This window comes from Canis lupus, chromosome 9, assembly GCF_011100685.1.
Source record: "Canis lupus familiaris isolate Mischka breed German Shepherd chromosome 9, alternate assembly UU_Cfam_GSD_1.0, whole genome shotgun sequence".
Taxonomy (NCBI): domain Eukaryota; kingdom Metazoa; phylum Chordata; class Mammalia; order Carnivora; family Canidae; genus Canis; species Canis lupus.
In genome coordinates this window covers 15,501,710-15,519,030 of record NC_049230.1, presented here as the reverse complement: position 1 = coordinate 15,519,030, position 17,321 = coordinate 15,501,710, and the positions used below count along the sequence as shown (strand labels likewise).

The 17,321-nt window shown below is 39.0% G+C and overlaps 1 protein-coding gene across 9 annotated transcripts in view; it reads left to right on the top strand.

Moving 5' to 3' along the window:
• The window catches only part of TANC2 (tetratricopeptide repeat, ankyrin repeat and coiled-coil containing 2), a 369,540-nt gene that overhangs the window by 317,319 nt on the left and 34,900 nt on the right, over positions 1-17,321 (top strand). For all 9 annotated transcript variants that reach the window (XM_038546935.1, XM_038546931.1, XM_038546938.1 and 6 more), the window contains 3 exons: positions 4,186-4,294; positions 14,404-14,526; positions 15,248-15,484. In XM_038546935.1, the coding sequence (XP_038402863.1) occupies positions 4,186-4,294; positions 14,404-14,526; positions 15,248-15,484 (469 nt within the window). The remainder of the gene's footprint in view (positions 1-4,185; positions 4,295-14,403; positions 14,527-15,247; positions 15,485-17,321) is intronic.

Genomic DNA, 17,321 nt, shown 5'->3' with positions numbered 1-17,321 from the left:
AAGAATCTGAAGGAAGGAGCCCCTGAGTCTATCTGGTGGGACCGGGGAGAGCTTCACAGAAGAGATGGTGTGAACTGAGACTTAAAGAATAAGAAATAGTTTGCCTGATGAACTAAATGGGAAAGAGAATTATAGGCAGAGGGAGAGCGTGTTTAAAACCCTAGAATAGGGGATCCCTGGGTGGCTCAGCGGTTTAGCGCCTGCCTTCGGCCCAGGGCATGATCCTGAAGTCCTGGGATCGAATCCCACATTGGGCTCCCTGCATGGAGCCTGCTTCTCCCTCTGCCTGTGTCTCTGCCTCTCTCTCTCTCTCTCTCTCTCTCTGTCTCTCATGAATAAATAAATTTTAAAAATCTTTTTAAAAAATAATAAAATAAAACCCTAGAATAATTTACTCCATCTGAAATTAGAAGCAGAAGGTAAGTAGGTAAAGACAGACAAATAGTCAAGGGACACATATGGAGAGCCTTTGAATACCATGCTAAGGAGTTTAGATTATGTATGGGAGGAGGTATAAAGCCAGTGAAGAATTTTGAGCAGACTTTTTATCAGGTTTCTGCACTGTAGATTATTGGCATGGGCCAGGGAGCAGGCAGTGGAGAGAATAAGGCTCTTGCAGTTATCCAAGAGAAAGTATAAAGAGAAGAGGAAAACAACTGATAGATTTTAAACCTGAGTGACTGGCAATATATTAAAAAATAAAGAAATCCTAAATGGATTTGGTTCTCAGAAAGCTTCAACTTCAAATAGTGTCATATGACAGGTTATTTGAATGATCATTTGAAGGAAGATAGATCCAGTAGGCAATTAGAGAAGCAAAACAATATGTCTGTGCTAGAGATGTCAGTGCAGTAAGAGCTGAAGCCAGGAGACCTGTGAAATAAGAAGAAATGGGAAATAAAGCAAAGAAATTACATCACTGAAGAAAATGGGAGAAAAAGTACCAGGGTGGTGTCACAGATGTCAAGAGAAAAGAGTTCCAGGGGAGGTAGTCAATCGGGCCTACTGCTGGAGGAAAAAAAGAAAAAGAGTTCAAAGGCTAAAATACAACCAATTACAAGGCTGCCGGTAATGGCGAGGCTAGGAGTCAAAAGGAGTAAGGCTTGGGGGTGAGCAAATAATCAGAAAAATAGAAATAGGGGCACCTGGGTAGCTCAGTGGTTGAGCATCTGCCTTTGGCTCAGGTCATGATCCCGGGGTCCTGGGATTGAGTCTCGCATCAGACTCCCCACAGGGACCCTGCTTCACCCTCTGCCAATGGCTCTGCCTCTCTGTCTGCCTCTCTCATGAATAAATAAATAAAATCTTTTAAAAAAATAGAAATAAACACAGACAAATGTAGTGTAACACGTTCAGAGGGTAGGTTAGCCACTGGCACCATATCTTAATCAAAACAGTAAGGGACAAATGGAAATGTTAGTATATGACATAAATTGCTGTTTTCCTTCATGTCCTGAACACTCTAAACTCAGAGTCCAATCAGAACCATTCTTTCATGAATAATGAGATATGCTATGTCCAAAAAGAAATGAACCACAGTTCTCACTTCATCTTTTCCTTGATCTGTTTTGCTTGCTGTTTCTCCTCAGTGCCAGATCAACAAAAGCAAAAGCAAACACTATCCTCTCTAGCTAGCTAAAATGCATACTAAAGAAATGCAAACATCTTACCAGAGATTCTTATTTATGGTAGTAAAATGAAAGCAGTTCAACATCAGTTCTGTGTCTAATTCATTTCCTTGTCAGATGTGAGTTTTTTATCTTAACTCTGCTGGGCATGGCCTGAAGCTTAGGTAGTGGGTCAGAGGCCTGTATTCAAGGGTTGTAGTACTATGTAGATGAATCTGTGGATGAGTCACTTGAAGTAATAATTCTTATACCAGGGAGGCTACAGTAATTTCAGTGTTAATAACTGGATAGGATTTTGAGAACTTGAGATAGGGCACTTTATAAATATTGCATGTCATTTTCTAATATACTCTTAAAATAGCCTACCAGCTAAATTGGGCTTTCAAATGATAAATAAAAGTTCAATAGCAATTCCCAGACTTTGTGAATGTGAAACAATCTGGGCTCATACCTTCAGATGATACCGATGACTCCATGCAGGCTACACTTCTCTGAGACTTTTTTTCAATTTAATAACTTCCTTTCCATTATGGTTGATCTTATCCAGTGAAATAAGTTGGAATGGCATCCACTAGAACTCAGAAACTCTTGAAGCTCAAGGTTAAAACATGGTAGAATTTCTTTTTGAAGTCTCTTTGGAATGAAATCTCTTTGTAAATATTCTTGAGTAAGCTGTCCCATTCCCTAGACTTCAGATACTATACTGAAGCTTGAAAAAAAAAAAAAAGAAGAAGAAGAAGAAATTTAAAATGTATATGTTTTTCAGACTTTGGTGTGAGGTATCTCCAAATGTTAAACCTGGCAGAGTAGCCAGTGTTCAATAGGAGAGAAAATCATCCAGAAGATATTTGGGCCTCTTTTCAGGGAAACATCATCAACAAAAATGTACTTGTAGTTTTTCCCCTTCTTTTTGATTAATTCATTAGACTTGAAACTGATATAATGGTTTCATTTCCCTCTTCTATGGCACTCCAAGTGAAAGGAATAGAAGAGTTTTGTTACCAGTAACATAAAGAACCTGGTGGTTTCTAATGACCACTAACCTGGTGGGCAGGAGAGACAGTTCTAAGTGTCTGCAGTTCTTATAGGCTAGAGCAAAAGTGGTAAGAAGCCATATCCCAAAGGTGATCTGGCATCCTTTCTTTAATACCCAATTTTCTCTTGCTTCCAAAAAATGTTATTGAGAACGTTTATATGCAATATACTGTGTTAGGCATTCCAGGGAATATAAATAACTCAGAATTTCTGTCATAAATGTAAATAGAAATAAATACACATCTTATATACATACACATATATACATACATTCATTCACATTTAAAGGATTAAATCAGAGATGCCTGGGTGTTGCAGTCAGTTGGGCCATCAGACTTGTTTTTGGCTCAGGTCTGATCTTGGGGTCTTGAGACTGAGCCCTGTGTTAGGCTCCACACTCAGCATGGAGTCTGCTTGGTTCTCACTCCCCTCTCCCTTTACACCTCCTCCCACTCCACCCCAACCCTCAGATAAATAAATAAAATCCTTTTTTAAAGGAAGAATTTATCATTAAGATGCTTTGAGCTAGAAGAACTAGAATACTCCCAATTCAGATTTAAACAAATAAATGTGTTACTTCATATAACAAGTCCAACCTTCGGGCAGCTTCTGATACCATAAAGTCAGGGCTTATACTTCGTATTTCCACAGTTCTCTTAGTTTAACCCTTCTGTTAACTTTATCTTCAGACAAGATGACCACATGATTGCAAGAGAGCCATTGCAGTTCTGAGTATCAGGAGCTGATAAGACAACGTGCAGAGGCAGAAAAGAGAGTTTTCTCTTTCTTCAGAGATTGGAGATCCATTATCAAGAAATGGGGGAGTGGATGCCGTCAGGAAACCTTCAGTCGAGTAGAGGAGAGAGCATGAAATAGTGTGCTACTTACTTTACTACACAGATACACAATCTATAATGCTTGTACCAAAAAGAAAATACTCCCTGTTTCTTGGCTATGGGAAAGGTAGAAGGGATCAAAGAAGACTTCACTTGGGAAAGAGGTTGTTAATTCATCTGGGGACATGTTGAGCTTGAGGTACTGCAGGACCTCCAGGTAGAGAAATACAACAAACAGTTGAGTGTATATTGTTGTAAATCTTAGAAGTCTAGATTAAGAAAAAGATACAAGTGGTGGTGAAGGCTCTCAGGATGGATGAGCTGATGGAGAAGGGACAGACTAGAACCAAAAAGGAGATCCTAAGGAGCACTGACATTTAAAGCACGGGTAAAATAAGAGGAGTTCACAGAGACAGAAAATAAAAATGCATCTTTTAATGCCATCTGTGTGTGGGATGGGTGTAAGCCAACTAGAAATGACATTTTGTGATATTCACACATGTAATCTGGGTAAAGGACTGGTAAAAGCTAGGGACCTTTCAATACCCATTATTTGCCCAGCAGCAGGTCCCCTCTCTTAGAAACTGGTTGAATGAAACAATGTTTCACTGGAGGTATGAACAATACCCCACCCAGTGCAGAATTGGAGCATTAAAATTCTAAAATGAGTCTCTTTTTCTTTGCAGGAGTGGTCACACATTACTTGCTTTCTGGTTTTCCCGCCAAGAGGGAAAACTAAACCGACAGCAGACTATTGAACTGGGACATCACATCCTCAAAGCACACATTTTTAAGGTAATTAGAGAAGTTAAGTTTTCCTTTCTAGCTCTAGCAGGTTTTCTTTAACACTATGTATGAAGTTACTCTCATTTCAGTGTAGTCCCTGCTTTTTGTTGTAGAATTGATCCATCCCCTAAAATTTGTGGCCTGTTCCTCTTCAGGCCTTTGGAAAGAGAACCACATTTGTCATCTCCCAGTTTAGCAGATTGCTAGGCCTTTTCAGGAGATGTACAAGTATAATCATTTAGGTAAGAAGTAGACACACATATATATGTGTACTCCATATATGACTTACCGTCTCCTGAAGACAATCGTGCTATAGCAATTAGTAGCAGATTTTCACAATGTCTGAAAAAAAGGCACTGAGAGCAATTACTCTCTCAATTTTCTTAGAGTTTTATAAAGATTTTAATATTCCTGATGTTATGGTTTTCCAATTGTTTATGTGGAACCAGCAATAACCTTTCTTTGAGCTACTTCTCCCATTTCTTCATTCAAATTATAATCCTAATTTTTCTCCCAGTAGTTTCAAAACTTTTAAGAACTCTATAGGATCAGCATCCCTCTCTCTTGGCATTCACAAGCCTGGAGTAGAGCCTTGTAATCCAGACAATGGCACATAATTCACCTATTTTTTGTGAATGCATTCATTTGTTTATTTAGCACTTACGTGGGCACTGTACTAGGTCCTAGGGATACAAAAACAAAAAAGATAAAGTCCCTAATTTCAAGGAATTTACAGTCTAAATAATAGTTGTGGGATAAAGCACAAAAGTCAGGAAAGAAATTTGTTCTCCTGGTTTTTCTAGCCCACAGTTTGCTGTTGCGTCTGCTACCTCCAACCCTGCAATCTCTTCAGAGTGCTTTTCCTGCCTCAGGATTGAGAAATACAAGTATCTCAAATAGTTCTCTGTGTCGGATTTCCCCCGAGGGATACTGTTAAAGATAAAACAGTTCTCTTCAGAGAAAAGGATGGCATTAAGGGCAACTCCAAGAGCCTAGCAAATTCTTCCCAGCATATAAGCTCACAGCCAGAGAAACCTGTTCAGCAGAGGTACAGAAGTGAAACCCACAGTGACAAGTCCTTTATTTGAATCATAATTGTCTTATCTAACAAATCACTGTACCAAAAATGACTTTACCCGGTGACCTTACTTAGCGGGAGCAGAGTGAGACTAAAATAACAGGCCAGGTGTCTCATTCCAACTTCAAGTGGACCAAAAAGTGTCTGCTACTTCTATAAACTCTGAGATCATTATCCTTCAGTTAGATAGGAAAGTAACTTAAGTATTAAGCATTACCACTTTAAACACTTAAGCTTTTAGCTTCACCATCTGCCTTGGATCAGATGCAAAGAAGTTGATTCCTGTCTTTCCTACACTGTAAAATAAACAAATAACACATTACCAGATAAATGATATGAAGTTTCTTTGACCTAGTGTGATTATATCCAATAACGAAAACCTACATTTAAACAACACACTCCTATCGTTGACACAGTTTTATCTTATGTTGCTGCAGACAACATGGTTGCTGAGATAAGACTGGCTCCATGTGTGATTCAGGCCATAAATACTCGGGTGCACAGCATATGGTGATGACATGACCATGGGCTGAAGAATGTAGACGTGGACTATGACTTTCCTGATGGTATACTTTTCAGGGTCTTTTAAATGCACAGTGCTCCCTGTCAATACACTTTAGCTTCTCCCTGAGTACTAGAATTTTCAGTCCCTACAGTTGAAGGTCATGAAAAGGCAAAGACAGACTCTATGATTAAACCAGTACATTTAGAACTCCCAATCAGCAATGACATATAGTCCAATTTATATTTATTTCCAATTAATTTTAAATTCTCTGCTTTATCTTTGTTCATGAAAAGTTGCATAGTATCATTAACAACCTTAAAAGCACAAGATTATAGACCTCAAATTCTGGATATTCAGCTGGCTAAGGAGCCCTTTTCATTCTTTCTGTTTTTAACAGCTTCATTGAAGTATAATTTTTTTTTTGAAGTATAATTTTTATACCATAAAAGTAACCCATTTTAAGTATACAAATCAGTGACTTTTAGTATATTTACGGAGTTGTGTAACTATCACTACTAATAGTACATTTCCATCACCCTAAAAATAAACCTCATGCCTCCTTGAAGGTACTCCTCATACTTCCCTGGCAACCACCAACCTGCTTTCCATCTCTATAGATTTGACTTTTCTGTGTGGCCTTCTGTGTCTGGCTTCTTTGAGGATTTTTTCAGGGTTTATCTGTGTTATAACAAGTATCAGCACTTGATACCTTGTTTTTTTTTAAGATTCTTAAAAATTTATTTATTTTAGAGATAGAGCACACACATGCAGAAGGTAAGTACAAAAGGAGAAGGACAAGACTCCACGTTAAGCACAGATCCCAATGCAGGGCTGGATCTTATGACCCTGAGATCATGACCTGAGCCAAAATCAAGAGTTGGATGCTTAACCAACTAACCCAGGCACCCCACTCGATTCCTTTTTATTACCAAGTAATATTTTGTTTTGTAGATATGCCATATTTTATTTATCCATTTACTAGTTGGACATTTGGGTTATTTCTACTTTTTGGCTATTATGAATAATGTTGCTGTGAACATTAGCTTATAGATTTTTCCCTTTTTTGATTTTTTTTTAAGATTTTATTTATTTATTCGACAGACACAGAGAGAGGCAGAGACCTAGGCAGAGGGAGAAACAGGCTCCATGCAGGGAGCCCGGTGTGGGACTCGATCCTGGGACTCCAGGATCACACCGTGGGCCAAAGGCAGGCACTAAACCTCTGAGCCACCCAGGCGTCCCCTTTTTTATTTTATTTTTTAAATAAAACTATCCATTTTAAAGTGAACAGCTCAGTGACATTTAATACATTTACAATAGTGTTTAGGTTTTTATACGAACATGTCTTCACTTCTTTTGGAAATATACCAAGATGGAATTACTAAGTCATATAGTAACTCTTTAACATTTTGAGGAATTACCAATATATTTTCCAAGCTGCATACCAACAGTGTATGAGGGTTCCAGTTTTTTCAAGCCCTTGCCAACACTTGTTAGATATTGTCTGTCTTATTGTAGCCATTTTAGTGCAAACTGGTATCTCACTGTAGTTTCAATCTGCACTTCCCTAAGGACCACTGGTGTTGCACACTTATGGTTATTTTGTAATCCTCTAATTGCTATTTAGATTTTTTTTTAATCTATGAAAAGAAAGCAAGCTATTTGTAAATTGTGGCCAGAAATATTTCAATCTGGTTTGTAATGCAGGGTGTTTCATTGGTTTGAGTCTGGCCACCAGAAGGGTTTTGGAATGCTCTTGTGATTAGCTCCCTAAATGCTGCCCTCTAAAATGTTTCTTTGATTGTTCAGTTCTATAACATTTCTTACTAGAACAGAACTGATGACCGGGAGGAAAGATGCTATAAGTAGGCATCTGGTGGGTAGAAGAAAGATCCTTCGAGATCAGTCAGAAGGCATGAATTCCAGTACGGACTCTACCATTTCAGTTAAGCAGTCTGTTTTCTCATCTGTAAAATGGTAACAATATCTAACTCTCAGGATTGTTAAAAGAATCATAGATATATATAAAAGAAAAGTACTTAGACATATATCTAATATAAGGTTTTATGATCAAAATTATTAACAGAAAAAAATTATTAACAGGCCTTAGATGCCTGGTGGCTCAGCGGTTGAGCATCTGCCTTTGGCTTAGGGCATGATCCCGGAGTCCTGGGATCTAGTCCTGCATGGGACTCCTCCCAGGGAGCCTGCTTCTCCCTCTGCCTATATCTCTGCACCTCTCTCTCTCTCTCTCTCTCTCTCTCTCTGTCTCTCATGAATCAATAAATAAAATCTTTTTAAAAAATTATTAACAATAATGTCTTGCCTGCTAATAAGAATTAATAATGAGCATATGGGATCCCTGGGTGGCACAGCGGTTTAGCGCCTGCCTTTGGCCCAGGGCGCAATCCTGGAGACCCGGGATCGAATCCCACGTCGGGCTCCCGGTGCATGGAGCCTGCTTCTCCCTCTGCCTATGTCTCTGCGCCTCTCTCTCTCTCTCTCTCTCTCTCTCTCTCTCTGACTATCATAAATAAATAAAAATTTAAAAAAATAATAATAATGAGCATAAATTCCAGATGGTAATATAACCTTTTCAGAGGTTACCTAACACCCTCTACGGCAGTAATCAGCAAATATGGCTTTGCAGTCCATATAATCTGAATTGAAACTGCTTAACTCTGCCATTGTAATTCAAAAACAACCAGAGGTGGTGCAGATATAAATTTATATGGTCATATTCCAGTAAAATATTATTTATAAAAACTAGTGAAAGGCTGGATTTAGCCCCAGGCCATAGTTTGCCAACCCCTTTGTTTACTAGGATCCTTTTATTATAACTCAACATAGCCACATGGATGGTCAGATAAGAATAGTAATGATTTATTTAAGATGCTTGAATAACTACAGGTGGATCACTAATGATATACTTTTAAATAATTTGCCTTAAAAAACCTCTTTGGATGAGCCACCTAGGTTAGTTTTTGCCATGATCTTAAGATACCTGAGCCATGGCTAAGATCCCTAAGATGAGATTGCTGTCATTTCTTTATGCTTTTCCTGTTTGTATTCACAACTACTGAGCAGGCTTTCTACCAGCTAATAAACAGTGTTGTAAATTTAGACTCTAACAAATATTTAAGGAAGGGACTCCATTACCATCTATCTCTGACAAAAAGAGATCCCTTGTTACTTGGGCAGTAGTTACAGATATTAAAAAAAACACTTTTTCTGGTTATTTGAACCAAAAGTTCTCTTTAAGAATCCATCAGCTCAGAATTAATTACAAGTTATTTTTGGCTATATCCTTCCTAATAATGGAATCCTTCCTATCACATTTGTTGGGTACAATTTAACTAAACTGAAACTCTTTCCTCTTATATCTCATAGAAACAAAGAGTCAGCCCCACCAAGCAGAAGAAATCAGTAGAGCAAGTCCATGGCACATGTAAAGCTCATATTCCAAATCCTAGAGTCTAGCTCTATTATTTCAGGCTTCTTTCCTATGTATCTACTTCAGCCTCATGGGGACCCTCAGTGCTGCTTTGCCACTTATTTACTGGACCATTTCACTGAAGTTCATTGACCAAGGTCTATTTTTACTCAGTTCCTTTTCCCATTTCTTTTTTATCTGGCTCTCAACTAATTCCACAAACAACCTGATTTATGAGTCACTGAAGAAATCAAAGCCATTGAGTGTGACTTCCCTTAACTACTCCCTTCCTCTCACCAAAAAATTAGTCTACAGTATCATCAATTCTTACCTCCCTTTCTCTTGCCTCAGAGGAAGAAATATCCCTATTCCCCTCCTTTTAAAATGTTATTATATTTTAAACATACCAGAAAGCACAGAAAACTGAATAATTGAATACTATCTACCAGATTTAATGGATGTTAAGATTTTTCCATATTTGCTTCAAATAATTTTCTTTATTTTGAAGAAATGAAAATTTAACACATATAGTAGAAGCTCTCTCTTAATCCTGTTTCTCTCCCTTTTCAGAGATAATCTCTACCCTGAAGTTCACATGTGTTCTTACCCATATTTTATACTTTTCCAACATAGAAATGTCTTTATAAACAATATACAGAATTATTTCATTATGTTTTAAACTTGACATATACAGAATCATACTCTTCATATAATTCTATAACTTTTTCACTCAACTTTGTATATTTGAGATTTATCTGTAGGTTATCATTGGCTTTCAACTTTGGCTATACATTAGATTCTCCTGGAGAACTTTAAACATATGTACACACACATACACACACACACACACACACACACACACACACACCCCTGAGCTTTACTCCCAGAGATTATCATTCATTGTTCTAGAATAGAATCCAGGGTTTTTTGTTTGTTTTTGATTTGTTTTTTTTGTTGTTGTTGTTGTTTGTTTTTTATTAATAGACTATTTCTTAGAGCAGTTTTAGGTTTAAAGAAAATACAGAGAATTTCCATATACTCACTCTCCCACCACAGTTTGCCCTAGTATTATCTTCTTACATTGGTATAATGTATTGCTATAATTGATGAACCTATATTGATGCATCATTATTAACTGAAGTCCATAGTTTATGTTAGGGTTTAAATGGGTTGTATGCTTCTGTCGATTTTGCCAAATGGCTAATATGTATCGACCATTACAGTATCATATAGAAGTGTTTCACTGCCCTAAAAATCCCAAAGCTATCAAAAATACTCCTTGCTAACTCTGCAGAAATGGCAAACACATCAACAAGAAAAGTAGATCTAAACTGCTCTCCTGGGCTCCATCCTAACCTTCCTTGGTCTAGTAATTCTCCCACTTATTATTCCTCCCATGTCATTAATGAAGATAATTTTTAAATTTTGTACAGTTCTTTTCTAGTTGTCCTTAGCAGGATCAAGTTTAGATCCACCATGACCAGAATTAGACATACATCCAAGTCCCCTTAAGCAGAAATTATGACTTGGTATTCTGAGAACATCCAGCTTTTCTCTAAACATCTTAGGGTTTTTCATTTAAAATTCCTTTGGTATCCCTAAATGACCAAACTGTCCTGGGTATCACACAGAAAAAAGAAGCAATTTACAGTCAAGAAAATTAAGCCCAAATTTATAGGCCCTGAGCAGAGGAGTGAGTTGCTCTATCTTCACAAGAAGCTACATACAGCATTTTCTGAACTCCCTGTGTTGCCAGAGATCTTGAACAAAAATAGAATTGCCATGTAACTTTAATAAACACTGGTCCAGCGTTATTCTTCTGTAGGATAATCTTCATAATATTCTATGGATTAAGTGACATATCTAAGGAATTTCACATAAGTCAGTGTTAAAGAGAAAGTTGACCATTACAGGTCATAGTCATAGTTTTGCTTTAAATATCATAGTTAGAAAAGAAAGAATGCTTAGTTGAAATCGTAAGAGTTGGATCCCTGGGTGACTCAGCAGTTTAGTGCCACCTTCGGCCCAGGGCATGATCCTGGAATCCTGGGATGGAGTCCCGCATCAGGCTCCCTGCATGGAGCCTGCTTCTCCCTCTGCCTGTGTCTCTGCCTCTCTCTCTGTGTCTCTCATAAATAAATACATAAAATCTTGAAAGAAAAGAAAAGAAAAGAAAGAAAAGAAAAAACAGAAAAGAAAAAACAGAAAAGAAAAAAAAAGAAAAGAAAAGAAAAGAGGGGATCCCTGGGTGGCTCAGCGGTTTAGCGCCTGCCTTTGGCCCAGGGCACGATCCTGGAGTCCCGGGATTGAGTCCCACGTCAGGCTCCCGGCATGGAGCCTGCTTCTCCCTCTGCCTGTGTCTCTGCCTCTCTCTCTCTCTCTCTGTCTGTCTATCATAAATAAATAAATAAATAAATCTTTAAAAAGAAAAGAAAGAGAAAGAAGGGAGGGAGGGAGGGAGGGAGGGAGGAAGGAAGGAAGGAAGGAAGGAAGGAAGGAAGGAAGGAAGGAAGGAAGGAAGGAAGGAAGGAAGGAAGGAAGGAAGGAAGGAAAGGAAGGAAATCGTAAGAGTAAAGGTCATAGCCAAGAGTAAAGCCTATAGGATAAAAAAAGGACAGTTTTGGAAAAGACACTCAGAGGTGGAGAATGGATAAGAAAGGCAAAAGGAGAAGCCAACAATCAGCTGCTTCGTTTATTTTAGTTGCTACTTTCCAGCTAAGAATTCAGAATTGAAGTCCTTACTTAGGTTTAACTTGGTCTAATGGAAGGAGCATGAATTAAAGGTCGTGTTAAAAGAACTTGGCTTCAAATTCCAGCTCTACTTTTTAATGGTTCTGTGACTTTGGACAAATTACTTAGCCCTCTCTGCATTGTTTCCTCCTATATAAAAATAGTAATAAATTCAACTTCATAGGCTGTCATGGAGATTAGATTAAAGGAGCTAATGTATCAGAGGCCCTAGTACAAAACCTGATACTGAATAAATGCTGAATTCCCTTCCTTTTTTTTTCCTTCAACCATAATATACAGAGCTTGTCTTCTATTACTAAAAGCTTCCTCTATTGGACTATAAATATTTATTTCTAATGATTTTTCTGTATAATTGGTTAATATAGTTTACTTTTCTCTCAGAAGATCTGATGAGGCTCACATATAGTCTAGATTAGGAGACTGAGGCCCAAAGAGGGAGTCAGAGCTAAGTTCCTGGTTTTCCAGGATCTACAGTGGAGGTAAGCTCTAGAACCTAACTCATCTATAAGTAAATTTTGATTATGATATATCAATATAACAGACTACTATGTCTCTCTTGAAATAAAATGAGGCAAAACCATGTGTACATGTATGAAATATGTGCACAATATTTTATTTAAGAAATTAATAGAAGAATATCTCATTTTTCTTTACATTTTTAAAGTTTTAAAACCAGTTACAGTATGTGGACCTTCTATGGATCACAACTTAGAAAAAAAATTATTTCTCTTTTAGATACAGTCAAGGAAATTTGAACACTAGATATTTCATATCATAGAATCCTTGTTAATTTTAGGTATGATAATGATGTTGGGCTTTGTTTTAAAAATACCCCTTATTTTTTTAGAGGCATTTACTGAAATAGCTTCAAAATAATTCAGTTATGGGAAAAGGGGAGAATAGGGTTAGGAGTATAAATAAAACAATGTTGGCCATGAATTGCTATTTTGGACATAAGTAGGTATTCTAGGCAAGAACAACCTGCATTTCAAGGAACAAAGCAGACAGAAGTAGCTTACGTTTTTTAAGAGAATACCTCCCCAGAGCCACTTTATTAGGTACCATTCATTGTTAGTACCTTCCTTCCCTCGGGATTTCCTGCTTTACTCACTTCATCCAGATATAGACAGAATAGTAAAATGATAGAATATCTGACTATCCAGAAATTTTTTAAAAATTTTCTGACCTTTGCAATTGGAGAAGGACGAACATTATATGGTTACATTCATATGGGGAATATTAAAAAATGGTGAAAGGGATTATAAGGGAGAGGAGAGAAAATGAGTGGGAAATATCAGAGAGGGTGACAGAACATGAGAGACTCCTAACTCTGGGAAACAAACAAGGGATTAGTGGAGGGGGAGGTGGGCAGGGAGATGGGGTAACTGGGTGATGGGCACTGAGGGGGGCACTTGATGGGATGAGCACTGGGTGTTAGGCTGTATGTTGACAAATCGAAATCCAATTAAAAAAAAAAATACAAAAAAATTTTTTTTCTGACCTTGGAAGAAGCTGCAATGAAAGGAGCAAACATTAGTACATGCAATGGAACCTATGCCAGTCATACTAAAGAAAATTTATTGCTGATGGTGATCAAACCTATGTTGTTGTTTTCCTAACATAAACAGATGTGATCACTTTAGAGTGTATTAGGCAGGGTGAGGAGTGCTAGCTTCTGTAACAAACCTGTAAGATCTCAGTGGCTTTGTTCATTTCTCTTTCATATTGCAGTCCAGGGCAGATCATTAGGCAGACTCCCTCCTTGCAGTGATTCTGAAATAGTCTAGAACCTCCAAATCCTCCACTGGATCATTCATCCTGCAGTCAAGAGGAGCAATAGAAAATGTGGGGCTTTAGGGCCATCCCTGGACACAACATACCATTTCTGCCCATACTTCACTAGCCAGAAGTCAGACACATGGCCCACTCCACTAACTGTAGAGACTGGGAAACATCATTTTCCCAAATGCCAAGGAATAAAATAAATGGAGATCAGTGACCACATTGCATTATCTTTGTCACAGTGTGTACTTTAGTAGCTTGAATTTAAGAGAGTGATTCAAGAAGGCTAATAGAAAAGGTATGGGGAAAGAATTACATCCAGACACAACAGAAAAAGAAGGGTATTAAGTAGATTTGTTGCCAGAGACTACTAAGGTAGGGACAGTTTAAATCAGCCTGTTCCTACAGGACTAGTCTTTGTCCCCATAGGTGGATTGGTTTTGCTGGGCATGGACGTAGTTAGGGCAAGACTTTACTCTCATTTCTTAGTACCACAAATCTAGAAGCCACTAACTACTCATGGTACTCTTCAGCTGGGCTAATAATTTAATTGTCTGTTTCTTTTTCAGGGTTTGAGTAAAAAAGTTGGTGTGTCATCTTCCATCCTCCAAGGTCTCTGGATCTCTTATAGCACAGAAGGTCTTTCCATGGCATTGGCATCTTTACGGAATCTCTACACTCCAAATATAAAGGTAAATGCTTGTAAATTATAGACAGATTAAAGAATTAGCTGTGCAAAAATAAAATTAGGACATTTAAGTAGCTTTTTTTTTTTAAGATTTTATTTATTTATTTATTAGACAGAGAGAGAGGCAGAGACACAGGCAGAGGGAGAAGCAGGCTCTGTGTGGGGAGCCCAATGTGGGACTCGATCCCACGTCCCCAGGATCATGCCCTGTGTTGAAGGCAGCACTAAACCACTAAGCCATCGGGGCTGCCCTTAAGTAGCTATTTAACTGATCTTTGACTTAACCTTAGACTCTTTACTGTCAATCAACGTTTTATTGATAATCTATTTTAATTATTGTATTTTATTCTGTGAATTGAAGACCACACCTGTTGAGCTACTGCCTTATATGAACTAACTCTGATTTATAGGATTAGGTAGGCAGTAAATCTATCTTGGTAGGCTTTGTTTTGGTAGGAGCTTTTCTGACCAGCAGTTCACTTAGTAGAGACTGTGTTCATTCAGCACTATAGTGTGGTGGCGTTTGCTCTTATGACTGAGCAGTTCGTGTAAAGGAGACTTTTTACATCCCTTTCTGAAGGCAAGGTATCAAAAAAGGTATAAAATAAAGCAGTTACTGAATGCTACTAGGTGCTGTTGTATGGGGTCCCGGGTGGCTTCATTAAAGGACTGAAAGGATGCAACTGATACTTGCCTGAGTGTAATTTCTATTTACTTATTTCTAGGTCAGCCGGCTGCTGATTTTGGGAGGTGCCAACATTAATTACCGGACAGAGGTTTTAAATAACGCTCCAATTCTGTGTGTCCAGTCTCATCTTGGCTACACAGAAATGGTGGCCCTGCTGTTGGAGTTTGGGGCCAACGTGGATGCCTCTTCTGAAAGTGGCCTGACTCCCTTGGGCTACGCAGCAGCAGCGGGCTACCTGAGCATCGTTGTGCTGCTATGCAAGAAACGTGCTAAGGTAATGTTTCCCCACCCCGCTACTTGTCCTTCCCCCACTTTTTCTCCCTGCCATAGAGTCTTCCTTTTCCCCTGTGTTACCTCATGAGTCTGGGCTGAGCACATCAGACCTAGTAGGATCAGGCCATGGGGAATACTGCTTCTGCAGACATCTCAGTGTTTGCCCACTTGCCGCTGCCCATTCCATACCACCTCTGGTAAAACCCTTGGGAAGCATTTAGGAAACTGCACTTTAGCAGCAGCCACAGAAAGTCCCCACCTAAAAACCAAGGAATTCTCTGCTGAGCACAGAGCGAGGAAGAAGTGAAGATGCAAAGAGGCTGTGGGAAGTCTGAACTGAACCGTGCCCATAGGCGCTAAGCCTTTCATGTGTAGAGAAGAGAAGTTAGCCGTGGAGGTAAGAACATAGGCCAGACTCCCTCACCTTAGCCTTGAAGACCCACATCGCAGAGGTATGAAGAGAACATGATTCCCTGTTTATACTCAGACCAGCCAGGGGCACTCAGCAGTGTTTCTGCTACTATACTTTAATTCTCTGAAGACCATTCTGGGAAAGTGTTTGCTTTATAGTATCTCAAGAGCTGCTGATATAAAAGAACTCAATTTCAAAATTTCGGCGAAGAGAAAAATACTGGTCTCAAAATTGTAAGCCTCTGGGGAAAATTGTAGCCTTGTGGCATTTTGTTTCAGTCTTGAAAACAGACAGAGGATTTTGGTGGTTTTGCAGTGAAATATAAATAATATGTGCAACCTCGTGCTGAGGTGTCGTCCATTGTTCCTACCAGAGAAGAATGGGGGACTGCTGAGACCTTTGGAAAGTGGGACATGAGACTCTCAGTGAGATCCTAGAGCCTTGGGTGTCCACTGTGACACGGACCTGTAATGTCCTATTCATTTGAATGAACATCTGTAAAACCAGAACAACTGGGCCTTATTACTGCTGTCAGTTCATATTCCAGCTGCAGTTGGGTCTTTCCTCCTGCCCAGTTATCATTCTAGCCATCTCCCGTTTCCCCCAGAGCAGATAGGGAAATCATTTGCAGTCTTCTCAAGACCCTGTCACACCTCGTGCCCTCCTGGGTTACGAAGATTGAGGTCATCTCCACGTGCCTCTGTCTCAAAACTCAATCCTACCGACACTCACTTCACTTCTACCTCAGAGAAGGAAATGTTTACCCTTCTTTCCCAAGGCCTTGCCTCCATATATATCTTTTTATCTCTGTATATTGCCCTTTTCTTACAATTTGTTTCACTCTTTTTCTAATTTCTCAACAAACCTATGAATGTCTCCTGTAACCCAAAAAGGCAACTTCCCTGTCTCCTGCTAACCAGAAGCCACCATCCCATCCCTTCCCTTCCATGTCCACCCATCCTGCCCTAAGAGTCATCTCTACTTGCCACTTCTGCTTCCTTACTATCCCTTAGCCACTTTTAGTCCTGCTTCCATGAGAGAAAGAAGAGTACAATCGTTAAAATGATAAACTTTAGGATCAGACACAACTTGATCAAAACTTCCATTTACACTTCCTTTCTCTGAGGCTTGGACAAGTCATTTAACCTCTCAGTCTCACTGTTTTCATCCATAAAAGGGATTAATGGGGTCACCATGAGAATTAAAAGTGAGGAAACCTTTTTAAAAAGAGGTAAAGTCTTGGGACACCTGGGTGGCTCAGTCATTTAAGCTCCGACTCTTGATTTTGGCTCAGGTTGTGATCTCAGGGTCATGAGATTGAGCCCTGTGTTGTGCTCACTCTGCTTCCTTCTCCCTCTCCCTTTACTCCTCCCCCTGCTCACACGTGCGAACATGCATGCACGTATGTGCTCTCTCTCAAATAAAT